Source organism: Podarcis tiliguerta (genome assembly GCF_965153285.1).
Source record: "Podarcis tiliguerta genome assembly, chromosome: 17".
In the NCBI taxonomy this organism is placed as follows: domain Eukaryota; kingdom Metazoa; phylum Chordata; class Lepidosauria; order Squamata; family Lacertidae; genus Podarcis; species Podarcis tiliguerta.
Genome location: NC_139550.1, coordinates 216,967 through 244,822, shown reverse-complemented (window position 1 = coordinate 244,822; position 27,856 = coordinate 216,967). Strand labels below are relative to the sequence as shown.

General features: G+C 43.2%; 1 protein-coding gene across 1 annotated transcript; it reads right to left on the bottom strand.

Moving 5' to 3' along the window:
* Positions 1-1,399: 1,399 nt before the first annotated feature.
* SLC22A15 (solute carrier family 22 member 15) lies at positions 1,400-26,783 on the bottom strand. Its single transcript, XM_083420141.1, has 12 exons — positions 26,509-26,783; positions 23,079-23,291; positions 21,287-21,419; positions 19,575-19,739; positions 18,731-18,860; positions 15,531-15,746; positions 13,884-14,024; positions 12,543-12,628; positions 11,848-11,968; positions 9,495-9,567; positions 7,948-8,136; positions 1,400-6,876 (listed from the first exon to the last, which is right to left on the bottom strand). Exons 1-12 carry the CDS (start codon positions 26,593-26,595, stop codon positions 6,793-6,795), a joined length of 1,638 nt encoding a protein of 545 aa, XP_083276267.1. The 5' UTR covers positions 26,596-26,783; the 3' UTR covers positions 1,400-6,792.
* Between the last annotated feature and the right edge of the window lie 1,073 nt (positions 26,784-27,856).

Here is a 27,856-nt window from a genome sequence, read left to right as displayed (position 1 = left end):
AGATATAAAATAAAATGAGTTAATCCTAAATCTGTATTCAGAGAAAGAGAGCATGATTTCTTGCCACCGAGATGTAAACAAATGAAACTAGAACTGGAGTGTTGCTGTTGTTGTTGATGATAATAATAATAATAATAATAATAATAATAATAATAATAGCTAAAGTAATGGTGTCCTGTCCTCCATTGTGACCTGCCGCCCTGCTGAGTGACTTGGCTGAGGACTTTGGGAAGAGCAACTATCTGAGGAAAGTTAGTTTGAGGAGCTAGTTAGTTTGTGAGAAAGCCAAGATGTTTTCCGGTGCAGTGAAGAGACTTTCTTCATCTAAAGTGTAAGTAGGATTTCTAATTCTTTCTTCATTCTGCTTCTTTTGCTATCCCTCAAAATTTAGAAACATAGGGAACCATATCACGGTTAGATTCATTTTTAAAGATTGTCCTCAGGGCCACCTCAGAGGCTTGGAGGGAAATGGCTTGCCTTCTCCCTTGTGGGCATCAGCCCAAGGGCATCTCCCAGTTTGGGAGGGTCTTTTGACAAGATGCCCTCGTCAGTGGGCCAACAACTTGGGTTTTTTTTGGGGGGGGAGATGTTTTCCCCCAAAGTTTTTGGGAATATGGCAACCCTAGATGACCAGCTAGTATTTGGAATCAAAGACAACAAGAGAAGTTTGCTAGAAGATTGTGAGCTCACCTTGGAAAAGGTCCTTGGAATTTTCAAAACAGCTGAGTCAACAGAGCGGAGTCTGCAAATATTACACAGCAGTATGCAAATATTACCCAATAGAAACCCAAGGAATTCTTTAAGCACCAGCTCACAAGACAATGCAAAAACCAAACAAAACCTTAGCAAGCTCTGAGTGGAGGCACACAAATGCAACAGGGCAAGAGCTGTTGGTTTTTATTTTGTCTATTAGTATTGATTCCCCCCCTTATCAATCCCTATTCTGCTTATGGCAGAACTTGTGCCTTACCTGACGATCCGTTAACATGAGTCACATTAAGATTCTTATGATTTCAGAGTTTTAGTACATTTTTAATCCTGCAGTCAAGCTCCATCTTCTCCCTATAATATCTAAATTCTAAAGTATGCCAGCAAGTTCCTAGCTGTAGTTCTAGCTTTGCTCATCCTCACTCCGGCTGTGATGCTAAGCCAATTTTCTCATTTCAGGGGCTCCAGGCTGTTGCTAGCAGCAGTTTGCAGCATATCGAGGGGAAAGTATTGATTCACACTGACAGTTCTAGCTTCCCAAGCCCTTTGGGATGGTGTCACTCTAAATGGAACTGCTTTCTACCTTGTCATTCCTTGCAGGGATGGGTATAAATATCTGGTCTCAAAGAAATCACTCCTTGTGCTAGCAGCAGGCAGGTGGATAAATCAGCATAAAACTGGGTAGGCAGTATTGCAGATGGCCTTGTTTTTATTGAGGTTTTGGAAGTGGGAAAAGAGGGAAAAGGCACAAAGTAAGTCAAACACACATTACACAGATTGTGCAAATCAAAGGCAGTTTTACAGCTTTAAATTGGCAATGTGTTGCCCAATGCAGGAAAATATCTTAAACCCTCAGGCTACAAGCCAAATCCTACACAAGTAAAATATTGTCCTAATGAGTTTACATAGGTATGTAAAATTATAATCATACAGTTTTCAAAGATCATTAACATTTCCAATGGGGCAAAGGTTTCCCTAGTGAATTTCTGTTTTAATTCTACTATATACTGTTATTATAAGGGGCTGAAGCCAAATGATGCGAATAAATATTTTCAGGCAAGAGTGTCGCCATTCTGAGAGATCAGAAGCTGACTTGAAAACAGGGTTGCTGCTCATGGTGTTAATTTTTGTCTCTGGGTCAAAAACCTGTTGAATGCAATGGAATAATGTATGTAAAGTTCTTTGGAAACAAAGCTCTCACAGGTTGCATTCAACTTTCTTAAACTTTGTCTACACCCTGCCTCTTAGTTTTTAAAATTCAGCAATTAATCTGGCAAATGTGAGGATGGGGAGCTGGGGAAACAAAAACACATCTGAACCAAGAGCATCTTCAACTGTGACACAAACATATTTAAAAGGACAGGACTGGCATGGATAGGAATGCAGTACATAGGAAGTTACACCTTTACCATTATAGAACAAGACGATGATTTTAGCAACACACAAAATACATTTGATAGCGAGAGTCTCTTTTCACACGTGTTAAGAAGTGTACATGCCCATATGTTTCCTGTATTCAGAGTGCCCCAAATTCTGTATTAAGAAACATAACAGCATTTCCCGTTCATAAAAGCACCTTCAGGATAAAATCTCTGCACTGGCTCCACAGACATCTTTGAATGAGTTACAATTAACATTTCTGAAGTGGAAAGAAGGAGAAGTTCCAACAAAAGAAGAATGGATTTGAAAGTTATTAGACTATGCTGAGATGGCAAAGTTGACAGCAAAAATAAAGAGATCAAAAAGATGAAATTTGTGTCAAAGAGTGGAGATTCTTTTTGGACTATTTAAGAAAAATTACAGTCAAATGAAATCGCGAGCAGGATTTGAATTCTAGGGAAGGAGAAGAAATAAATTATTGTAATACAAGTTACAATATAACAGAAAATAAATGGTAGATATGGCAGCAGATAAAGGATTACAATAGGAGCATCACGGACGTAAGGATGGGAAGTCAAAATGTAAGAAATTATTATACTGAATGTGAACTGAACAATGTCAAATTTTGTATAAAAAAACTAATAAAACATTATTTAAAAAAAACAATTAACATTTAGGGTTAAGAATGGCAAGCTCCGGTGAAGTACAGTAGCTGCAGACTGAATCTGATCCCACCCAGTCAATCTGATCCTACCCAGTCAAGGCCTTTCATCTGTTGGCAAGGCGTCTTGTTTTGTTTTTTAAGTGCAGTACCATTTGTGTGACAAAACAGCAAGTGATAGCATTTAATGCATCAAGTTCCTTAAATTGGTCCCTAAAATATATATATATTTGGGGTAACTTGAAGCAGCTGTGAGCTCCTAAATGAGTTTGCCCTTTAGCCACGTACTGAACATGCCCCCAAAGGAGCAAATTTATCAGTGACCGATTAAAGCAGACATTCCAGGGACTGATTTGGCTGTAACCAGTTTGAGCTTCCCCTCAAGAGCCAGCGCTGCACCTTGCTCTTCCAGTCAACTATCCTGCTCCAGATTTGGCGAACATTAAGCCGTGGCTATATTAGATATCCACACAATAAAAATGTAACTTTTTCGAGATCTCGACATTTATTTCTTTGGCTAGGTGCTATCTGCAAAGAAATAAATCCTTCCAGAGACATTAAAGTGCTTATGAGAAAAAACAAACATTCCTCCCAGAGATTTCTCACCTTGAGGACTGGTTCATATGTACAGTGGGACCGCAGTCACCATAACTCCATTCAACGGGACTCTACAATAGTTTACCTATATCAGGGCTTATGAAGTCCTAAACATTGTGGACAGTTTAAGCAACTTTTAAGCAAGAGAAACCAAAGTTCATTTTCTTATGTTAGATTTAATGAATTGGCACAGCTGTCTAAAAATAGGCTAGGAGAAGACACGGGTGAATAGGCTTCGGAAGTGGTCCTTCCTGGATCTCCCATTCAGATGATGAAAGCAGATGAGTTCCAGTACGTTTCTCATATACAGTACTTTATTGCTTTGTAACAATGCCTCCAATGAAAAGGTTTAATGTCATCCCAAAGTGCTCCTCTCAAGACACTCAAAGCGGGGAAAGTGAGCACATACTCTTGTTTGGCCTGAATGTGCTCCTTTCTACTAAGGCTCTCCTTCCTGGGCTTTGAAAAACCAACAGAAAACGACCCACCTGCAAGTGGCCTGCCTTCTTCCGTCAAGACATTCCTTCCTGGCTTCCAGGCAAGGCATTCCATTTCCACTGTGCCAGATCATTTACTAATCCAGGCGGGTGTGGGTGTACGTGCGCGCGCACACACACACACACACACACATGTGAATTTAGTATTTAAAGATGTATTATACGGCAACGCAAGCATTATCTTCAACTACTAAATGAAGCAAAAAAAGATCATTTGAGGATTTCAAAGTGCTCAATAGTAGCATGACTACATCACTGATCATGATTTACCCATTTTAAAGGGTTTTTATATATTGGACCTGTTTTAGGCTCCCAATAACTTCTTTAAGCATACTGTCTGTTTGAACTGATGAGGAAAGGTCAAAGGACAAACCAGTTAAAAGAGGACCTGCAGACAAGAAGGAAAACCTACGAGTCCAGATTTCTATTTCAATCTGCAAAAGCATTTCCCCTTACAGTGCAATTCTTCGCACACTTACCAAGGTGTGCCCCTCTAATTTCAACAGGATTTTATCCCTAGTAAGCATGCAGGCTTCCAAGTTCTCTCCTTTCTGGTGTAGTCTGACCCTAGCACTCACTGCACTCTTAATGCAGCTTATCTGAATGAAAAGACAAAAGTTTCCAAGCACTTGGGGCCTTCGAAGCAGGATAGCACCACTTTTCAATTTCAGGAGGAGGAATTTTCTGAAAGACACTACAACCTCATAGCTCTGACTGAGCTTCTGTCCCTGAAAAAAAGGGACAACTTTCATAAGCCTTTCTACTTTTCCAACAACATCCCCCCCCCCCCGGTCTCCCGTGCCCTCCTGCATTTGTTAGGAGCAAATGGTTTTGAGCGAACCAAAGCCCATCAGCTACAGAAGGGGTGGGAGGGAGGAGAGCTGTGTTGTGCCGCCTGTCTGCTCCTTCTCCCTGTCCTTGCAGTGTGTTTGCATATTGGGAGGAATATAAAGCTCAGAAATAGACCTCCCCACTAAAAGGAAACTATGATGGAAAATGCTGATGTATAAAATTTTGTGAGCAGGGTGGGCAAAAGGAAAGTGGAATGCGTTGCTGTTCACTCGTCAATAGGTGCCCATGAAACACATACAAGCTCAGCCTAGCCTTCGTAACTGGAGCTAAGTCCTAGGCATGAGTATTGCTTTCTCAACAGACGCCAGGAAAATGTGCTTCTCCCGAAACCAAAACGCTACCTGGGGAAAACAAAATGCTAGCAGATCTTCTGCGACTTGAGTAAAAAGTGAAACAACCAAACATCAAGTCCCTGCCTAGGAACATGAGTATCTTTAGACACAAAATGCAGTAGAAAAATGCCTTCTAGTCTGTGAGTCTAGATTGGTTAAAAAGAAGTTGATCCTGTGAAGACTGGTCCCTTTATAAAGTGGAGCATGAGCTTCAGTTAGTCTTGTAGAAACCTGCCAGCACAGATAGGCTTCCTACTGCTATTTTAGTTTTGGTAAAAACAATTTGGAGCAACTACCGTGGTTGGAAAAGATCTCCTAACCTAGACCATGTCTTCCAGTTTTCTGCCTCAAGATAGGAAACCAAAGAAGTATAGAAAGCACCAAGAACTGCTGGCCCAGATGCCATTTACGTTGTTACCTAGTTAGTGTTAGGCACAGATCTGTTTCAAATGTGGAGCTCGGTTCAAAACAGAAGCTATCAGATCTTCACCAAGTTGAGAGAGGCAGCGATACCTGCTTCATATCTAGGTGTAATCTTGAATCCGTTAAGACTGAACCCACTGAACACGATGACTGCAGGAGCAGTAGGAAACCTTTCAATGGCCACACAACCACCCTTGTCTTGCACAGGTGGTGATTGGAAAAGCTTTCAGGAGCTCCCATCTCAGGCCTCAAGTCTCTTCTCTCCCATTTAAATACAGGAGGGAAAAGGGAGCCGATGTAAGTATCAATATGCTTGAAGCACGGAGCAGATGGCACGGAGTGGATTATTGTGCAGCTCAAATTGCTCCTTCCTAAAGGGGAGGAAGAAATGTCTAGCGCTACACACAGCCGCACACTTCTGAAAAAGGAAAAGCTTCCTTGTAAACACGAAGCTGTAGTCCCTTGACAAGTAGAAACCAAACACAGATTGAATCCAAATTAGCAGCACCTGCTAGACTTCCCTTCCATTTAACCAGCAAGACGCAATTGCTCCTACCGTTTTTGTAAGGCAAGGGTAAGCCCAAAGCAGAATGAGTTATCTCACCTTGATGACTCCTTCACCAAAGGTATACATGACAAATGGCACTGAAATATCCAAAAGAGGCAACGTAACAGGTCAACAAAGGCAAGTTAAAATAAAAACTTTAAAAATGAGGTTGTGAATCCACCATTACTGTGATTCAGTCGCCTTTTAAATCAGTTGGTCTGTATTACAGGTCTCTGCAGTCTTGCTCTGTTATATAGAACCATGCCTGATCCCCTTTCTGCATTACCCCAAGATTAAAATCACACACAATGCAGAACCACCAGGAATTGCATTGACAGCAAAAAATGACACATCTTGCAGTACTTCACATTTCCCCCACTAAATAGTTAATAATGCCTCTCCACCATCAAGTTTCACCAGGGTAGCATAAAATCCAAGCTTAACAAACAGACCACTTCCAACAAGTCAAGGGAAAAACCTGCAATAGATGCAGAAGAGAGCTGGCTAAACGTTGGGGCCGCTTTTAGGATTCACAAGTGCTGTCAGACAATGCGTATCCTGCAAATGCCTTACTTGTCTATAAATCAGGAGCAGTCTACATCTGCCAGAGCTGTCACTGACAAGCAGTCATCCTATTTGCAAGAGCTGTGAACGGTGTCCTACTTTTCTCCTAAAAGCAGACACAATAGTACGGTTCTTCTCTTCACTGATTGCTCCTGGCTTTTAGGTTTGTTCAGATAAAGCTGGCTGGATACTTCATAAAGGACACAGCATTTAACAGAAGTGTTTTATCCATCACTTGATCATTTGAGTCTCTTCATCAGCATCATAGAACTCTTCATCTTCACTTCCACTCCCAGCTGAACTATCGTGGTCAGACTAGAAGGAAAATGAGATTCTGATATCAGAGCTATCCTTCACCAAGTTTCGAGTAAAACGTTTCAGATGATTAATCTCAGCCTTGCAAGACTATTCACTAGGTCATTTTCAGTTTCCACCAAGCCTTTATAACTCAGCTTCAACCCAAACCTCCATATGGGATAATACTAAAGTGGCTCATTCTCTTTATCAACTGTTTTGAAGCTGTGCCCCCACCCCCAAATCAAGGAGTGTATAAATCTTACGAAATAAAGAAATAAAGCATAGTGAGTGTTTTCAAAACTCTATAACGAACATTAAAATGTCATTACTATCGCTGCAAACAGGACAACCTGGGCAACACAATTATGGCACCTTTGAGGCTTGCCTCTTATAATCAAGAATAAGAAGCCACTGACTTTTACAAAGCACAGAGCAGGCGAGTGACTGCATTTCTTCCTGAACTAGCTGTCACTTTGTAGTCTTAAGTCAAGGGAGAGAGGCGCCCAACCTATCTGGCACCACTGATTTCCCCTTCCAAAACTTCCACAGCTATGATCGACAATAATATGGCAGCCAAACTCTGCTGCCAGTCAATTTTGCTTCCTTCATTGCTGACAGAGGGTTTGGGCTCAACCTTTCTGCTTCTTGTTGCTGAGTAGGACAGGACATTTGTAGACACAATAAGTATGCCAGAACACTGTTCCTTCATGGTGGCTGCTCCCCTTCCTCTAGGAAATGCTGTCTTCACATGTTCAATAGCATGAGAGCCTCCTGTTGTTTCTCTCCAACTCCATATTCTTTTGTGGGGGCCAATGAGAAGAATGAATAGGTAACCGTTGCTATCCTTTGAAATAAAGGAGGAGGCAGGCTCTGATCCAAAGCTGGCAGCCAGAGAGAAAGTGGCTCTTTGTCTGGGATGTAGTCAGTTGCCTAGCAGCTAACATATCTAAAAGGCACAACTAAATATTTAATCTCTTCTCCTTGGAGCCCATCTGCAGTGGCAGACACTACATAACCCTAAAGAAGGTGGGACTTCCTATTCAACTTGACAGCTTTTGTAACAGGAGGGGGACTGGCAAAGGTTCATACCCGTGAGCTTTCCATTGTGTGCAGCGAAACAGCTTCATCTCCTAGCCGCCGATATGAGCAAACCTGTAGATCAGATATCGTCTCCAGCAGGGGGCTATTTAGGGTTTCTGGCAATAGCAGACTCAGAAGACCAGCGAACAAGCCCGCCACGCCAAAAACAATATATGGCAGAGACCCTTGCACAGATTTCTGTAAAAAAAGAAAAGAAAAGAAAGAACAAATATAACAAACAGCAGCAGTAGTAGCTAGGACTCAAATATGTTCATGTTAATTGTGAAATGATGGCGCAAGGACATAATAGCTATTCAACCTTCTTTTAGCTGTTCTGCACTGGCAAAGAACACGTTGGGCCAGTTACAGGCTGCAACTGTGGCGAAACAACCACACACAACAGCCTGAGAATTTGCAGTGACCCACATCTTCAACACATCTACTGGTCATGTGAAAAAGGTAAAGGTAAAGGACCCCTGACAGTCAAGTCCAGTCGCAGATGACTCTGGGGTTGCGGCGCTCATCTCGCTTTACAGGCCGAGGGAGCCGGCGTTTGTCCGCGGACAGTTTTTCTGGGTCATGCGGCCAGCATGACTAAGCCGCTTCTGGAGCAACGGAACACCAAAACCAGAGAAGTGCACAGAAACACCACTTACCTTCCTGCCAGAGCAGTACCTATTTATCTACTTGCATTTTTTTGGGCGTGCTTTCGAACTGCTAGGTTGGCAGGAGCTGGGACCAAGCAATGGGAGCTCATCCCGTCACGGGGATTCAGCCTGCCAACCTTCTGATCGGCAATCCCAAGAGGCTCAGTGGTTTAGACCGCAGCGCCACCCGCATCCCTCTGCCCAAATTATGCATGCAGAGACAACAAAAACTGGGTAGTGCCAAGAGCACAGTTACAAAGACGGAGTCTGGAGAGAGGGATAGTATGGAAGAGACGGGAGACAGAAGAACCAGACTCAGACATCTATGCCCGGCCACAGCTGTCAGGGTCAAGGGTGGAAGGAAGAGAACAGTAGAACAGTCAACGAAGCAGCCACATTGGGGAGGGTGCGGGGCTCAACTGAGAGAGCACACACTCTCACCAATATTTCCGATTTTAAAAGATCTCAGATGGCAACATTCTTGAAGAGCTGCTGGCAAGCACAGCAGGGAGAACTTGACTCAAGAGGCCAGTGGACTGAGCCTTCTTTACAAGGTGGCTTTGTTCATCCATTTTCAACAGGTCCACCAGCTGCAGTGACCCACCTGAATGCTTAGGCAGCTCTGCATTGCCTTTTCCCTCCCCTATCCCTTTCTCTCACACACATCTTTATTCACAGGAAACTATCACTACAGCTTTATCATGTGCAAGGGGAGTTTAGGACTCTTCAAAGTTGCATCAGCCAGCAAAAGTCGTGTCTACCCCAAAGCCAACTGTCCCACGCACCTGGCAATTTTCAAGAATTCTGACTGTCAAAGCCAAATTGAACCCATGCAAAATGTACTTTGCATTTTGCTACTGTCCAGTTTGGGGGAAGGCATGGGTAAGAGAAGGAAAAATTGGTACAAACCAAAGATGGAACAAAAGGAGCGATGATCCCACCAATTCGGGAGAACATGGAACAGGCTCCCATTCCAACATTCCTGCGGGAAATAAAACAGTTACATTTACATGAAGCATTTTTCCTTAAGTAACATAGGCTTGGGACTAAGCTTTCAAGTCCTGAAGAGTACCTGCAGATTGCTGAAAATATCTATTTAATAAGCCTGACAATACTCAGCAATGGCGAACACTGCCTGCCCACAGGGATGTGGCCCCAGGTGGTTCTCTGTGAGGCTACACAGCCCTCCTCACCCCTATTATTGTGGTACATTTCAATGGTGAGGGCTTTAGGCAACTTGTAAAGACATTACTTAGTCAAGCATTTGGTTAACTGACTGGAGGCAATGGTCTGTCACTCTTGTGGTGCTATGATGTACTTCTGATTTATTGATGTGGTTTAGTTTTTTATATTGTATTATTATGTATTACCAATTTTTACATCCTGCTCTGGGATATTTTTAATGAAGATTGGGCTATAAACCACCTAAATAAATATATATATTATTGACTGAGGTGGATTCAAGGGCGGCTGAAGGAGAAATAGAATGAATTATTTTGTGCAGGGGTAGAATGTTGCCTGTTTTCTAATGAAAAATCTGCTTTAGATGGCTGTTCAACCTCCTGGCAGAGAAATTCTGCTCTTTCTGAATCCTTTGCCTCTGAAGACGGTGCCTACCACAGAAAATGGTGCACAGAATGCCTCCCACTTCCACATCAGTTACTCCCAAGTCACCACATATGGGAGATAAGCATCATTCTCCTTTGAATGCTGCTGAGCTTTCCAGAAGTTTTGCATGAGTTCTGCACGTTCCCTGGCATGGAAGGACTCAAAAGTAGACTTGATAAGAGATACACCCCTGATGGCAGCAGGAATTGGTTTCCCAGTACAGTGGAAGCTGAAGCAGCTCCACCTGGCCTGGAGCAGAATGAATGAGTTTGGAGTGGAAGCTGCCAGTGGACGGCTCAGCCACAGAACTGGAAGGCGGCTTTTTTGCTTAAGGCTGTTTGACCCGTGGGACACGCTGCGTCCTCCTCCTCTTTTTTTAACAGCTCCTGCTTCTTGTGTGACCAACTGAGCCACAAGCAAAAAATAAGCCATTTTTTTAAAAAAGGGAGAAGGCAGTAAAACAGAAGGAGAAAGTAGTTTGTCACTTTTTGAGGAAGAATAGCCAATGTTAAAAAGAGGAGGGAAACTGAGTTCTAAGAGAGGTTGAAGAGAAGCTCAGTCCCAGGCAAAGGCAAAGGAACATACTTGGGAGAAGCCTAGAGGACAGGATACAGCACAAAGAGTTAGCCACATGTTCCTTGGCTTCCTAGGTAGCAGAAGGGCTTAACACATTCCTTTCTGAATGCCTTCTTAATCCCAGAGAAACAACAAACTCCTTTAGTATTTCTGTATGGACTCCTCGGACTAAATAATAAAGGTGTGGGATGTATCATAACTGAAGCAGTCAAATACAACATTTCCTGTTGCCTAGAGTGGACACACAGGAGAATGTTGCTCCAGAAGGGAGGACTTCCTGTCATACCTGCTCTGAAGCCTCCTCCCCCTGTGTGTGACCAGGGAGATGGGTGGGACTCCAGCAGGCCCTACAAAAGGGCTGGCGATGCAGCCATCTTCCTCTTTCCCCCTTTTACCATTTTCTACTTTTGGACTCCTCTGCTAGCCAGCAGCACAAGGCTCATCCGTAAAGAGGATGGAAGCCACAAAGGTAGAAAGTCTGAGGTCTAACTCAAGACATCTTTTCTCTACAGATGTAACTGTAACTACAAGATAAAGCCTGCCTTCAGGATACTACCGTGAACTGAAAGTACCATTACTTTTAAAGAAGACTGTTGTGTTATTATTCTTTTAAAGAGGGAACTAAAGGGGAAATTTACCAGGAACAATCCAGACTGGACAAGCCAGACTGGATTGCTTAACTTAAATGATTACAACGAACCCATCAACTGGCTTCCAGCAATGTGCAAGGGAAGATGCTCTGCTCCTTGCTCACTAGCATGAGTGAGGAGGGATAATATTCAATCAGGATATCCTCTCCTACTTTCCTCAACATTCCCACAAAAGGAAGCTAACATTCAAGTGGATTTCTTTGGCTAAACAGGGATGTTCACATTTAAATTTTGCATTTGGGAATGGGGAGAAGTCGAATTCTCATCTGCAAGCCTCTCAGAGAAAGGACCTGCAGTTATAGAGAGATATGCAACCCACCCTAAAAACAAGGACCTATGAATTTAAACTGAACGGTGCCTCCCAAGAAGAAGAAAAGTCAGGTGGTCTCATACAGACAACAGAAGCCACCAAACTGAACCTGTCTTACCTGATCACTGTAGGATAAAGTTCTGATGTGTAGATATAGACAATGTTAAATGCTGCACTGATTGTCAGTTTTCCCAGTAAAGACAATGAGCGGCTGTTTACAATGGCAAACACTCCTGTAGCTGTTGGGGGAGAAATGCAAAGCTTGTAAAGATGCTGTGGTAAGCAAGGATGGCCTTTTGGCTTTAGGTTGAAAGTTGACACACACACACACACCCCGCCCCCTTGCTAGGCAACAGGAAAACCAGCCTGTTCCCATTTATCAAAGAACGAGGAGTTTCAGGGGGCTTGTTTGACAGAAAGCACACTCTGGTCAAACTGCCACCTGGACTTGTACTGGGGAACTGAAGCGAAGCGCCATTTAATGTTGTGTTCACAGAATAGGAACGGTTCCATTCATGGTGTCCAACTAAGATTTACTCAGAAGAGACACAGTGAACATGACCAAGTCTTCTGCTGCGGGCTCAAAAGGAGAAACTCTTAAAGAGGCTGGACTTGGGAATTAGATGGGTTACATTTTTAACGACTTCTCAAGCTTCTAAGATCAGATATTTCTTGCGTGTCTGGTTGCCCAAGGCAAAACTCTCCATATAAGCAGCTGGAGATTGCTGCTCCCCTACAGATTTGGGAAAGCCTTCACTGCAAGATGTTGGCCCCCTGTAGTCTGCTCCATAGTTAAAAGAACAACACTTTTACCTTTCTTTTCTGGAAGAAACATGACGATAAGAGAGGCCAGTCCTCCCAGGAACAAAAATGCTGCAAGCGTCCGTTTACGGCCAAACCTGAAGAACCGGAAAGATAGAGAGCAATGGAAATGCAAAGCAAGTAGAAAAGAAGCTCCCTTTACATCCGGGGCTTCAGTGCAGGGAGCCCATTACTCTTCAGTCAACAAAGGTATTCCAGATTTTTGAAGAGAAGAAGATAAAAACAAATATCTCTTAGAATGTCAAAATCATCTCAGGCACCTATTACCCAAATTCCTAATTACTACTTGTCACCATCATCATCATCATCAACAACAACAAAAACTTTATAAGGAGTCAACAGAAAAGAAAATTGAACTCAGATTTCTTATTAGGTCTTAACTTGAAACACCCACTACGGGTGTTAAATTAGGAGAACAAACCTAGGAAGACTTGTGCTGTCACCAATTACTATCGTTGGGAGTCATCATAAACCTACTAGATCTTCTATATTCCACTCCCTTTGGGGCCCATTTATAGTAATTCCTCTATACCTGTGCATGAATGCTTCATGAGATACACTACTTCATGCACCATCATGTCAGGTTGTCATATCATGTGCCACATGATGCCAAGTGATGTGAAACACCATGCCATGTCACATCGTGGGATTCATCATGATGTCTTGCAATATACCCCATGTGACGAGACACACCACAACACCACCTCAAGAGATATATGCATGCAACATACACAATATTTCAGTCTTTAAAGTGCTACAAAACTCTTTGTAGTGTTTCCTGCAATGGACTAACAAGGCTACCCCTCCGGAGCTTGACAAAAAAAGTTTTTCATGCACGTTGCATTCCTGCATGCATTGGTTTAATTTTTTATGCCCCGTATCTTCTTATTCACCTTTCCTTAGGGATCAATCTCAATTATTTTCAAATGAAGAACTACAAGCACCTCCCACACTAGAGGAAAATAGTATAGCATTGCTGACTGCAGAAGAACAGAGTCAGGCTAAGTAGCACACACAGCAATGAAACTGATAATCATAAGATGACCAGCCTAGAGGGCTGATTACATGAATAGCATCTACCTAGGAGAAGGGGCATACGTGCGCAGACCCGCAGAAGAGGGAATCTCTTGAGACGATTTCTTGCCTCCCCTTCCTCTGGATGGGACAGGATCTTTCGAGATCTCTTCCTGCCACCTGCTTTTTCTAATTCTCTCCTTTCCCCCTTCTCACCAGGAAGTATCCGCAACCTCACCCACTGCTGCTGCTGCCACTCAAAAGAAAGAAAGAAAGAAAGAGGTAAAAAAGAAATTTATCTAGCATTCCAACACTCACCATTTTTTGCCAATCAAGTAGATGCAGAGAGGGTATGCTGGAATCTCTATTAGCCCAGAAAGAGCCAGGTTGGCATAGACACTGCCACCCAGGTCACCCACATTGAGAGTAAGACCATAATAAACCAAGCTGCACACGAACCTGTAGCGAGTAAAAAGGAAGAGGTGTAAAATGCAAAGTTGCTTCTTCTACTTTTCTGCCTATAGAGTAGCTGTAACCTTGAACTCAGAGAAGGATGTTATGCTCTAGGCATGGAACTTATTGACTGGGGCTCCTCAATATTTATTTATTTTTATTTATTTAATTTTATGTATACCCTGCCCTCCCCGGCCAAGACAGGCTAACATCAGGTATGAAAACAATTGATTAAAATACAACTTAAAAACACAATTAAAATACTACTTAAAATGCAGCCTCATTTCAGTGGAAGCCCAGATCAAAAACTGTTTAGGGAGAGGAAACATCAAATCTTCACCAAGGCCAACTATCCAGACTGGTCCTCCATGGGCCAGAAAAGCCAGGGAAGTCCCCAGATAGGGGTTCCATCACAGAAGGAAAAGGAAAGAGGGGGAGGGTATCAGGCTGGTTCCAAGCCAAAGGCCAGGTGGAACAACTGTCTTACAGGCCCTGGGGAAAGAAATCAGATCCTGCAGGGCCCTGGTCTCATGAGACAGAGTGTTCCACCAGGCCGGAGCCAGTGTTGAAAACCTGGCCCTGGTTGAGGCTAATCTGACTTCCTTAGGGTCCCGGACCTCTAGAGTGTTGCTATTTATGACCTTAAGGTTCTCCGCGGGGCATACCGGGAGAGGCGGTCCCGTAGGTACGAGGGTCCTAGGCCGTGAAGGGCTTTAAAGGTCAAGCATAATATCAGCATAACAAATGCATGATCAGGGCAATATAAATACGAATTACATTTTGCATTTCCAGGCAGGGTTTTTTGTTTTTTTAGATTATCAGGTCCACTGAATCAGCACCCAGGGACCCTTGAGCGATCCTTGCTAGTCTAAATGACAGGCTTGAAAATAGCAGACCAGCGCAGCTAAAAGCCCAGAAAAAGCACACGAAACATCCACACACCCTGGCACCGCCTTCCTTCGGTGTTCTCCAGTTGCCTTCCATGGGAGAAACTGCTTTCTTTACAAGCTCCTAAAGCCAACCTTTCCATTCAGATCACTGAACCTCCAAGTCTTATTTCTTTCATTAAACAAAAGAAAAAAGGTTCTGCTTTGATCCAGACAACATAAACTACATTTGTACATGTCAGTATTCTTCCAGCTATCTAACAAAGAAACATTACTCAAACTGTCTTGTAATATTCGTATTAAAATGTCAAGCCACATGGAAAATGTGCTCACTAATGATTTTTACTCTACCATTCAAGGACCACTTGGTCTTTGTGTAATTATGTACTAAAATAATCCCACAGGCTCTGATCTTCGATATTCTATAGTTTTTTTGTTCTTGTAAAAAATATTTAAAACCATAAAACTCCAAATGGATTTTGCAGCCTGTTTTTTTTTTAAAAAGAGTTTGGGGCTGTAACAGCCACATATTTCCTCCCAGAAAGACAGAACATGCCTATCTGGTTGTATCTGAACAGTACAGTAGTAGCAATTTCAAAATCAGATCAAAAGAAAGCATAAGTACCAGATGAACATCATGATCAGAGTACGTCCCAGAAGGATCTTGTAGCGGAACAGGTCCAGGATGCTACTGGTCTCTTTATAACTCCGTTCAGTAGGGAGTTTAAGTGAAAAAGTGCACTTTGGTTTGCGGTTCCTCTTTGCAATGAGGTAGAGGGAATCTTCAGCTTCGCTCAGCCGTCCTTGTGAATACAACCAACGAGGCGATTCAGGAATGAATCTACAAAGGACAAAAAGAGAGAAAACATTCCCCAGATGGCGTTAGAGTCGTTTGACTACTCAATATTGGCACTTCTGGTAAAAAAGAAAAAAGTACAATCATGAACAAGTTTTATACTGCAAATAGACTTCAACCTTTGCTGCTTTGCACAGGGATAAACAAGACCAATTTTGTAGGACTGCAGCTCACAACTATGTACTGAATGCAGCCATGTTAAGCTAATGTAGGAAAATTCTGAATGTGCAAACGTAAACTTAATACAGAACTTGAAAAAGTAGTGTGAAAGCAGTGGTGTGGAAAAGTATTGAGAATAGCAATTGACACTGACACAGTTCATCTCCCTATTATTCAAAATATGCATATTCTGTAATAACAATACAAATAATAAATTATCATCGTCATAATATTCTGTAATGAACATGTATTTTTATTTAAAAATTGTAGATCACATATATCAACATTCTCAGTCAGATGCTAAGATTCCTTTCTTCCCTTTTATTGTCAGTGGCATTTGGCCATATATAGACTGAACAAAATACATCCTTCAGTTCAGGACAAGAGTTGGAGATATAATATGTCACAAATGGATTTTTCATATGTTTTGGAGTTGCACAACAATTCAGGTATATTGGAACACAATTTTAATGTCATTTCAGAAGTATTAGAATATCAGATAACAGTAAAGTTTTTGGATTATTAGGTAAGTTATTTAAAGGATGTAATTCTTGAAGACAATATGGAAGTAACAGTAAATTTATTATTTGCAGCAAAGATAAATATTGCAAAAGTCGGGGGGGGGGGCTCATTCTCTTCCATTTCAGAATGTGTCAAGAGTATCTGGGATGCTGTGGTCATATGTATGATCTGTCAACATACTACGTAAGAGAGGCAACACTATATAGATTTTTTAGAGTGCTAGGTAATGGTGATTGTGTTTTAGAACAAGTTTCAGTAGAATATGCATATGTACAATTTATTTACATTATTGTAAAATGATTATTATTTTATTATACCTTTAGATTTAAAAGAGATTACTTCTTTCCCTTTTCAAGTATTTCTTTATTTCATAACCTATTATGAATATTTTGACCTACTTAAAGTATTTATGAATTAAACTATGCTTGTAATTACGTATATCTGCAGTAGAGCCTGAGCCTCTTTAATCCCAGGGTCATGGGTTCGAGCCCACATTGGGTGAAAGATTCCTGCATTGCAGGGGGCTGGACTAGATGACCCCCATTGCCCCTTCCAACTCTACAATTCTATTATTTAATTCAGTCTGCAACCCTCTGCACACTTACCTTGGAGGAAACCCTGTTGAACATAGTAGAACTTATTTCTGAGTAAGTGTGTACAAAATTGCACTGTATTGAAAACCTTAAAACTAGTAGTATGGTCTTTGAAATGATTAATCACATAATTATTTGGGAAATACATTCTCCCTGAACCTTTAATTTTTCAAGCTACTCTGCACCCAATAAGACTAGAAACATTTCTGAAGAAGAAATTACGACATTTCAACTAGAGTCTGGATTGCACAGATGTATCCTGGGAAAGGCCTTCACATTACTTGCCTTTAGCATTCAGACTGCTGCTAATTTTTGAAGAGCATAGGTGCCTATGGACTTCGATCCACTATGCTATCATAAGCAAGGGAGCAACTTCAATTCACCAGGTATGAATTGCCTAAGGCCTCCTGCAATCAACCAAATAATGCTATGTAAAATAAAGCAAAACCACAATGGGCAAATGTAAAACCTGGGTCTTGTACTAGGAATCACATTGCGCTCAAAGATTATGCATTGCTTGACCATGCTCTATCCAGGCAGAATCCTGTTCCCCACCTGGTCAGGTAATTTCATATCTAACACTGATGCAACCAAGACCGTTTGCTAAATACTTCCAGTCACTCACTCTCTGTCTCTCTCACACATGTACCCTTTCAACTGAACTCTAAAAAAAAAAAAAAGGAATTTACTTTCAACAAGGAAAAGTCAGTTTTGGTGGACATGAACTTCCTACATCAATCAAGCACCTTCCCTACCACCCAAAATTCCAGAGCAGTTTTGCAACTGATTTTCAAACTTTTTCTCCTCATTTGAATGAATAAGCAAACTTATATGCATCATCAAAAAAAGGGGAAAGAAATAAGCAACTTGCTAGAAGCACAAGAGAGGCAAGACTGAAGGCCGATGCAGTGCTCAACTTAACGTGTGTGTCTGTATCTTACAGATGTCAATGCCAGTTTATAATGCAGATGAAATGCCTCTTGCAAACGCTCTTCAAATCCTACGTCTGTTTTCATCCTAGCAGGTGTCCGCCTCTATGTAACTGAAAGTCTACCTCTAAAGCAGCGGCTAAGATGACATTAGGGGAAAGAAGTCTGGAGCTTACAGCTTATGAAATCTTGGGACAGGTGGCAACTAACTTGGATGATCAGAACTTGGCAGAGTTTATCAGAACATAAAGGAAGGAAGACAAAGCAGGAAAAAGCCACACAATGGCTCTTAAAATGGCGGGAATCTGGCAAGGCAGCAACACTTCAAAGACAGATTTAGGGAGCAGAGTGGATAAAACTAACAAGACAAAAGGTGATGCTGTCGCACAAGGCCAAGGGCAACCCTATGCTGTTTGAACAGGAGCAGTGCTGGCATCAATTCTGTAGTATTCCTTTTCCCTTTAGCACTGCTAAAACCACATCCTGAATCTTTGTGTTCAGTTCTGGGGAGCACACGTCAAGACAGACACTGAAAAGGATTCTAAGGACTGTTAAGATGAAAGAGTCTAGAAATATCCTATGAGAAGAGGCTAAATCTATGTCCAGGCTTAGAGAAAGTAGGATCAGGGAAAGTAGAAATCAAACAGCTTAAAATACTTTAAAGGGGTGCAAGAAAGAGAGATAACTACTACTTCTATTCAGCGATAAGTGATTTTCACACCTTTTCATGAACACCACCAGAACAATTTTAAGGTAAGTAACTTACAGAGACAGGAGGAAGACTACTGTTCCCTCCAGGTTAACCACAACTGCTAGAATTCTCCAGGAGCGAATGAGATATCCTAGCAAAGCATACTGGGCAATTCCCACAGCAAAGAAGAGGCCACCAACTGATCCTAACATAAGGCAGACAGGGAGAAAAGAGTTATTGACCATTTAATGATGTTTGCTAACACAAAACAGACAGGCAAAGAAGGCTACCTGAACAAAGATGCAAAGATAAAGATAATTTAAGATGGAAAGAGAAGACAAATTATGCTACAACCTGTTCTTAAAATCACTATTTGTGAGGTCTTCCTTAAAAGAAAAAAAGGTCAACTTTGCGGGTGAAATGGCATGAGCAGAACTGGACTGAGAATTTTAGGCAGTGTAACACGTGATATATTAGGTATGTTATCCTCATCCTACAGAGTCTAAAGTTTGTGCTAGTATTTTAAATGTGTAAGAATCAGAATGCTTAGCATTTTACAACAGAAAATTTGCGGAGCTTTGTGGCTGAAGGATCAATCGTATGCATACAGGGAACACAAACTACTTCACACGTTACAGTTGGAGGATACACCATGACCATAACATGCAAACTAATTTTTTTTTTACCCTGTCTACAAACTGATGGAAGCAAGAGCAAGTCTCAGCTTCCAACAAAAGCATGTGTTCACATGGTAATCAATCAATCAATTAATCAATGGCTGGATGCATACAGATTACCTGGATGTGCCCGTCAATCTCATAATGTATAAAGCAGTTCTCAAACATGAATTAAAATTTGGATTTGCTGCCAGAATTTTTTTCAAGCTTTTAATATAAAGATCAGTAATTAAATGTTGTACCTGCCAAAGCCCAATAAGCAGTGCCCACACATTCGTTCAGGAGGACAAAAGCCACTAATGACATCCCACCATTCATTACTCCCACCAAGAAGCGAGAGACTGCAAAGAACTCGTACGAAGGGGAGAATCCATTAGCAACAGCAAACAAAATGTCAAGGGCAAAACCTGGAAGGCAAACAAAAATTTCCTTCAGAACATCTCCCAAGAAGTAAATGATGCTTGTTGTTTTTTCCCCTTTTTCCAAAGTTAGCCACTGTGGACACAGTGCAATATTTTAATGCAGTTCTGCTTGGTTGCTCAAGGAAGCACATGCAGTGTTTGTTAATGAAAACTATAGCTGACCGTATCTTACACAAAAGTTCTCTCTACATATGATAGGATACGCTGTCTGGTTCGCTTTATGGAAAATACACACACCCGATGGAGGGAATCATGTTTTACAATTATCCTCTCTCTTTTTAAAAATCAGCAGCTCCCATATCTTTAAATGGATTCTAATTCTGCAATGAATAGTGCATATGATTATCCCATTTTAATAGCCAGCTGCTATCAGGCTTTCCTAGTGGCCATTTTAAAGGCAATTATTTACATTGGGCTTGCCAGGGCTTTAGGAGCTGGCAGCAACAGCCAAAATATCTGAGCCAGGGTGAGGAATGTTGCCATCTTGTCCCCACAGCCCTTTTTGCTGCTTGGGGGCTGCTAAGGAGAGAAAGATGGAGCAGCTGAGGCAACACTTAAGATCAGCAGCCCAGGCAAAGGCAAACCTTGCCTCTTGTAACTGGCATCTGTTGTTAGATGTCCCTGAAGCCAGGGTGTGTGTTATACCAAAACTGGTAACTATGTTTGTGAGCCTTCAGTTAGAGAGGGTGAACTAATCCCATGTTATCGTTTAAATTTCTTGGATCCATGTGTGAGTAAAAAGGCAAGCTACAAATATTTCGGATAACAAATAAATATCCAGAATATTTGAGTAACAGGAATTTAGCTGTTTTATCTGCTTCCGACAAGTAGGTTAGAACTACAGTGGTGCCTCGCAAGACGAAAAGAATCCATTCCGCGAGTCTCTTCGTCTTGCGTTTTTTTCGTCTTGCGAAGCAAGCCCATTAGCGGATTAGCGCTATTAGCGCTATTAGCAGTTTAAGGGCTATTAACGGCTATTAAAGGCTTAAGGGATTAGCGGATTAGCTGCTAAAAGGCTATTAGCAGCTTAGCGCTTTAGAAAAAGGGGTTGGGGAGCGAAAAAAAACCTCAAGAATCGCAAGACATTTTCATCTTGCGAAGCAAGCCCATAGGGAAATTCGTCTTGAAGTAAGGAGCACACATTACTGGAAGAGAAAAGCACCACAGTGCAAAGCACCACAAGGTCACTAGCCAATTTGACATAAGGGAGAATTCCCCAAAATCCAAATGGGACAACAGGGCCCCAATTAAAACCCATTCACGGATTCTTTTCACAAGAAATTAAAAAAACTCTTATTATCAGCCCATACTCCCCCCTCTCTCTACAACCGTCTCCAATGTCCCAGAAGGTGACCAAACCCTACAGATTGTGGAAAGAGAAAGCTATCATGAGATTCCCAATATCTGAAGTGTAGTCTATAGGGTACTCAAATTCATGGCTTTCCTTTAAAATACCTGGACAGAGCAGAGAATACAACTATGCTAAGAAAGACGGAGGGTTTTCCCTTCATCTTTTTCTGGTGACAGCTTACCTACAAGGTAGACTTTCTTCCGTCCAAAACGATCTGAGAGCTGTCCAAAAGTAATCACTCCGACAAACACACCACTGAAGAAAAACGAACTAGCAGCGCTGATCTTGTATGATGTGTTGCCAATTAAAAACCACTAGGGGGAGAAAAAGCAGAGTTAGGCAGAATCCAACAGAAGGGAAGAGCTTCTTTTTAAAATGCACCTAACAACTAGCACCTGACAAAAAGTTATTTCCTAGTGTAAATAAAAAGTACTTTTCTCTCCTGATTTATATCTATAGGTAACATTGCATATTTATTGTCCATGTACCACATACAGAAGCTAAACAGGAGTGGCAAAACTTCAGAAGAAAGGCCAATATTGAGATGCTTCAAGTTTAAAATGCATCTCTTAAAAGATCACAGGAGTACATATTAGGTGTATTTCTGTACAATGGATAAATGGCAAATGTAACACTCTGGGGTAGTTGGCAGAAGCATTTCCTGAAGGCATACTCATTATTCTGTTCGCTTGTTACTGGCTAATATGACAATTCCAGTGTATGAACTTAATCCATTAAGGTGGGGGCTTTGTAATCTTGTTAATAGGACATGTCTTTTGAGAATGAGTATGTTTAGCACCTCCATTGCCAAAACCTGCAAACAGACATATACTTCATAATTTAACTCCAGTGCTGATCTTCTCAGAAACAGTGATATGTTTCAGCCACAGTTCTTCTTAGAAATTAATACTTCACAAATGCTACAAACCATATCCTTTGAAGCATGGAATGAACTTATGCAATGCTTGTTGTGAAACAGACTTGGTGAGGAAGTAGATTGTGCTACACTCAGGTTACCATTCAAGCATAGCACTGTTCATGAACCCAGTAAAGAAATAATGATCTTATTCTTCTTTATGGAGTCATAAACTAGTTCCTCCCCTTTAAACACACACACACAATTTCCAGAGAAGTAGTCATGCTAGGTGTTTTTGCAGGAACAACCTTAAAGGCTAGCACATTTATTATGGTATAAGCTTATATGGACTCCAGTCCACTTCATCAAATGAATTAATCTGGTGGTTTTTAGAAAAGTCACAGATGCCAATATCCACAGGACTGGGTATGTTCATCTGATCACAGCTAGACAAAATGATTATGAATGGATCATAAGTCATTTTTATAAGAGCTACATTTGGTTAAGGCTTTACTTTGAACCAACTAGAATGTGACAAAAATAGTGAGCAAACCTTTAACTCTTCTTTTGCCTGGACTCTAAGCAAAATGGCAGGGCAGTGGGAGAGGAAGAGATTAATATTGCAGCCCAAAAGGCTGTGGTCTGCAGCAATCTCCATTTGGGAATGCAGGAAATTCATTTGTTTATCACATTTATATCCCATCTTTCCCAAGGAACCCAGTGCTGTATACATAGTTCTATCCACCCATATTTTATCCTTAAAACAACCCTGTGAGGTAGGCTAGGCTGACAGTGGCTGGCCCAAGGTCATCTAGGGAACTTCTTGGCTAAGCAGGATTTCAGCCCAGGTTCACAGACTTAGTCTCTGCTAAGTGCAAGACAGAATTTTGGTTGCACCATGTTCTCTGACCTCTTCCTTCCCATTTTGCTTGTGTTGCTCAGCCTGATTAAGAGAGCTGCGAAAAAGCTTGTTCACCATTTTGGGACATCTTACTTGGTGCATCTTACGTTACTGTAGAATTTGGATTTTCTCTCTCTAATGGATCACCTACAATTTTGTAGCAATAATTTAGAAGATGAAGTGCCAAGATCCCCACCACAATCTTGGCTCAATTACCTCAGAGGCTATTGATGTAAAGTTGCTGCTAAAGTGTATGTGTTTCTGAACTTCACTCCCATTGGCCGTCAGGAGCCACTTCCCAAAAGCTCTTTCTTCGCTAGCTGACTCATTACTATGGCTTTTATTTGCAGAGGTCCCTTCAAGGTCCCAGTGGTAAGGAGGTGTGGCCCCCACTAGGGCAATGAGGATTGCTTCACTGGCCACATAGAGCTGAAACAATGAGAAGTAGAATCCAAATCAATGCCAGAACAAACAAGAACTTCCAGACATTTAAATAACAAATATCCTTGATCATATCTACACAATAGCTCAGAGGTTATTTGCCGTTTAGAATGAGAATTGTCAGTATTTCAGGTTTATCTTTACATACTTCAGCTTTGGAAATGTTTCTCCCTCCTTGTCAATTCATGAATGCTCTTTTTGCTTGGCTATACAACCCCTTTGCAATAACCATAATTCCAGGGTCCATCTACACTTCCATTTGTCCTGTGATTTCAAGTCACAGGTCCAAGAGGGGTCTTTATTTGTTCTGCTGCCTTTCTCAGGAAAACCTGCTGTTTTACTGCTAAACTGGAACAAACCCAATTGAGTCTGGTTCCGATTAAACAGTAAACAAGAGGTTTTCCTGGGGGAAGTAGTGGGGAAAAGACGAACCTCTTGAAATGATGGAACAGAAATGTGGGTCGGCCCCCAGGTTCATCCAAACCACGGAACTATTGTTAGCAGCTTCAAAACAAGTCAGGATATGAAACCAATTGCAAACTATGGTGAAGAAAGTGTTAAGTGCACACATTCCAGTCCTCTTCTCTAAATACGCATTTGCCAGAGTAATGCATTGCCCCACTTGCACCCAATAAATCTGTCTAGTAGAGATATGAAACAGGGGCTTCCTGATTCACAGCCCAGCATCTTAGCCTCTGTGTCACTGTACACATATCTGTGAAATTTAGATCATGCCACCTGAAGAACCAATAGTCCCGTTTGCTTATAAGAATTTCTCTACCACTACAACATAATTCAAAGTTCTTTCATACAAAATAAGTTTTTTCCAAGAAAAACACACACGTCGAGATGAGTTATAAGCTAAACAAACTTGTTTCTAGCCAACAAAGATTTTTGTGAGTGCACTGAAATAGTACAGACCAGACACAAGCTTACAATCTGAACGCGAACTAGGCCTTCTCAGTCATGAGTATCCAAGTGGTCTTCGAGAAAGCCAAGATCAGAGTGGAATGATTTCCAGGGATCCATAATTTTTGGCTGGCTAAAATTGTGCTTGGCAGAATGATTCCTCCTCAGGGAAAAATCTCCAGGTCCAACTTTAGGACCGAGAAGGGTGTTGAAGGCTTGTTGACATGGCCATGAGTGGCCGAGCTGCTCCAGGGCACCTACGGCAGCCACCACCTCACTCCCCAGCTCCAGAGCCAGCACAGCTGGCAGTGTTTTATTGGTTTGGCTGCTTAGCAGCAGAGCTTAGATCAACACTCATTATATGGAGGCTTCCTGGGTGGGAGGCTTCCTGCTGGGTTTGGCAAACCTCAGCCTACAATAGCCACAGCATCTTCAGCTTTCCTCACCCAAGGGGAGGCAGGGAGAAAGGAGAGAAAGAAGGGATCTCTGCACTGCTGGCCAAACCCAATTCTGCAGCTGCAAGGTTGGAGAAAGGCTTGCCATGGGCAGCAAAAAAAATGGAGGTGCCTGTCTGTTTCCAATTACAGTTTTGAAGGGTAGTTTCCAATTCACCTTTGGGCTTTGTGTGACAGCCACGAACTACACAAGAACACTCACCCAGTGGCGGAAGAAGAGGAGTGCGGGGGGAGCACACCGCCCCTGGCAGCGCGATACTGGTGGGGTGCCATTGTGGCTGCCCCCCCCACGCTGGGTGCCCTGCCCCCGCAGGTGATGTGCCATGCCCCCAGGACGCACGCCAGCCCCGCCCCCGCCTGCTCTCCGCCTGCCCCCCCCCCCTGGTGCCGGAGCATGAAGCTCTGCCACTGCACTCGCCACCACCAAAGTGGCTCTCCTTGAGGCTATACTGTCCAAGCGACTGTCGCCCTTAGGGCTACCCATCTACTTGGTGCAGGGCCAGCCCAATACATTTTGGCACCACAGGCAAACCACAAAATAGGACTCACCCCCCCCCCCACGCACCAGGGAAGAAGGGGTGAGTGAAGATCTACATTAGAGAAAAGAGGGGGGATCAAATCAACCTCACCCAAAGGTTGAAATGGGAATCAAAGGCCATTGTTGGAAGGGGTGCGCTGAATCATGCCAGGGAGGTGCAAAGCCCAGGAGACCCCCGAGAGCAGCCCCCACTATTTATTTATTCCTTACATTTATATACCACCTTTTCCTCCAGGGAGCTCAAGGTGCTGCCCATGGCTCTCCTCCTCCCTGTTTCACCCTCACAACAAACAGTCCTGTGAGGGAGGTTAGGCTGAGACATGGTGACCGGCCCAAGGCCACCCAGCGAGCTTCATGGCGGAACGGGAGATTCGAATTCCGGTCTCCAAGGTCGTAGCCCAACACTCTAACCATTTTGGGCTCAGGGGTGGGAGGAGACCAGCAGCACCTCCTTTTCCCCATGAGGCCATGGTAGAGGTGGGTGTTATTACTCCTTGCTAAATTTGCACACCGCCCTTCCTCCGAAGATCACAAGGCGGTTCACAACATAAAAAGACAAATGCAAACACAGGACACATAATAAAACACAGGCAAAAGCAACAGAAACTAATCACCACCTCCACCCCAGAGGCACGTTTAAAAGGCTACAGCAGTCCAATGTCTGGTTGAAGGGAAGCATTTCCACCTGGTGCCTAAAGGTAGGCAAGGAAGGTGCCAGGTCAGCCTCCCTGGGGAAAGCATTGGGGGGGGGGGGCTCCAAGCAGGTGGCAGATCCTGGAGGAGCATCTTCACTCCCATCGTTCAGCCCGGACATGGAGGTCCAGCTCTGAGTGCCTTCTGGTGGTTTCCTCCCTGTGAGAAGTGAGGTTAAAGGAACCAGGCAGAGGGCCTTCTCAGTAGTGGCACCCGCCCTCTGAACGCCCTCCCACCAGATGGAAAGGAAATAAACAACTCTCTGACTTTTAGATGACATCTGAGGGAAACCCAGTTTAGGGAAGCTTTTAATGTTTGATGTTCTATCCTCTTTTTCATATTCTGTTGGGAGCTGCGCAGAGTGGCTGGGGAGGCCCAGCCGGATGGGCGGGCTACAAATCAATCATTCTTATTGTTATTGTTATTGTTATTATTACTACTACAGTACTACTACGCTGCAACCGTGGCGAATCCCTGCGTGGCCGGGGGTTGGACTAGATGCCTCTGGAGGTCCCTTTCCCTTCTCGGAGGCGGGGGCCTCCCCTTGCCTCACGGGTGGGCCGGCTCCCCGCTCCGCCCTCCCTCCCTCCGTCCCGTCCGGCTTCTTCACCTGGAGCAGCGCGGCGAGCAAGACGCAGAGCCAGACCTGGAAGGGCCCCATCTGGCCCACCTGAGGGAAGGCCTCCTCCACGTCCATGACCGGGGCTCCGGCCGGGGAGGCGGCGGCGGCGGTTCTCCTCGCGGCGAGAAGAGCATCCCGCTGGCCGGCGCCGCGCTGACAGGAGACGCGCCGCGCGAGTGCGCATGTGCCAGGAAGGGAGCGCGCCGTCCGCCTGGAAACGCGACTTCCTGGTTACGGCCCCCATTTCGACATCCGGGGCTTTAAGGTGATTGGGCAAGGCCGCGAGATGCTCCCGCCCTCCTCCCCAAGTCCCTCCCGCCGGAATCCGGTCGCGTCGCGGCGTCTTCTCTCCGGGCGGAGGTGAGCGGAAGTTCGAACTGGACCCGGAAGAGGCGGCAGGCGGGGGGGGGGGGGCAGCGGAGACGGAGGCGAAACCGGGCGAACCTGCGGACTCATTTTAATTCTGTATCTCCATATACACAATAATTATGTGTGTGTGTGTGTGTGCATTTTTAAAAATAATATATAAAACATTCGTTTCTCCCCCGCCTTTTTCTCAGGCAGGGACTCGAGGCGGCTTACAATAAAATGACACAGAGATCAAATTCATCCCTTTTGTCTCCTTCCTGGTTTCATTCACCATTAAAAACCAAACCATTAAAAATGCTAACCATTCTAATATAATAATAATAATAATAATAATAATAATAATAATAATAATAATGTAGATAGATATGGGAATTCATGTTTTCAGCATAGCTGTGGGTTGGGCGGCAAAGTTTCCCTCGCCCTCAGACAAACCAAGGTAGCCGCCAAGAAGGGAGTTTGTAACTGGCTGGATTTATTTGGAACCGGGCTGGGCAAGACTTCAGGACCGTCAGATGGTCAACATCATGTTTTCCTGGCATCTCCCAAGATAAGTTGCTCCTGCCAGCCAGAGCCAGATGCAACAGGCCTGCAACTGGAAATAAAGACAGGGGCTCATTTATTACCTCAATCTGAGACTACAAATCTCTTTTCTGTTTTAGAACTGAAGTGGACTTCCAGTCTCCCCCCCCCCCGGTCAATTCCAGATAGTTTAGTTTTTGTTTTTCATTTCAGCAGACTGATTTAGCGCCTCAGATGAGTGTTCATTGTCGGATCAGTGCTGGCATCAAAATGTCAGCCTGTATTCCTCAGCATCCCCTAAATCCAGATTTACTTTTTCCACAGGAAAACTTGACTGTGCGCACATTCATTTAAAGTGTATTAGAAGCACATCCTTTCCCTCCATGATTTCTGAGGGCTGTAGTTTCCCCTTTGCAGACACACAGTTCCCCGTAACCCGTCACAGACT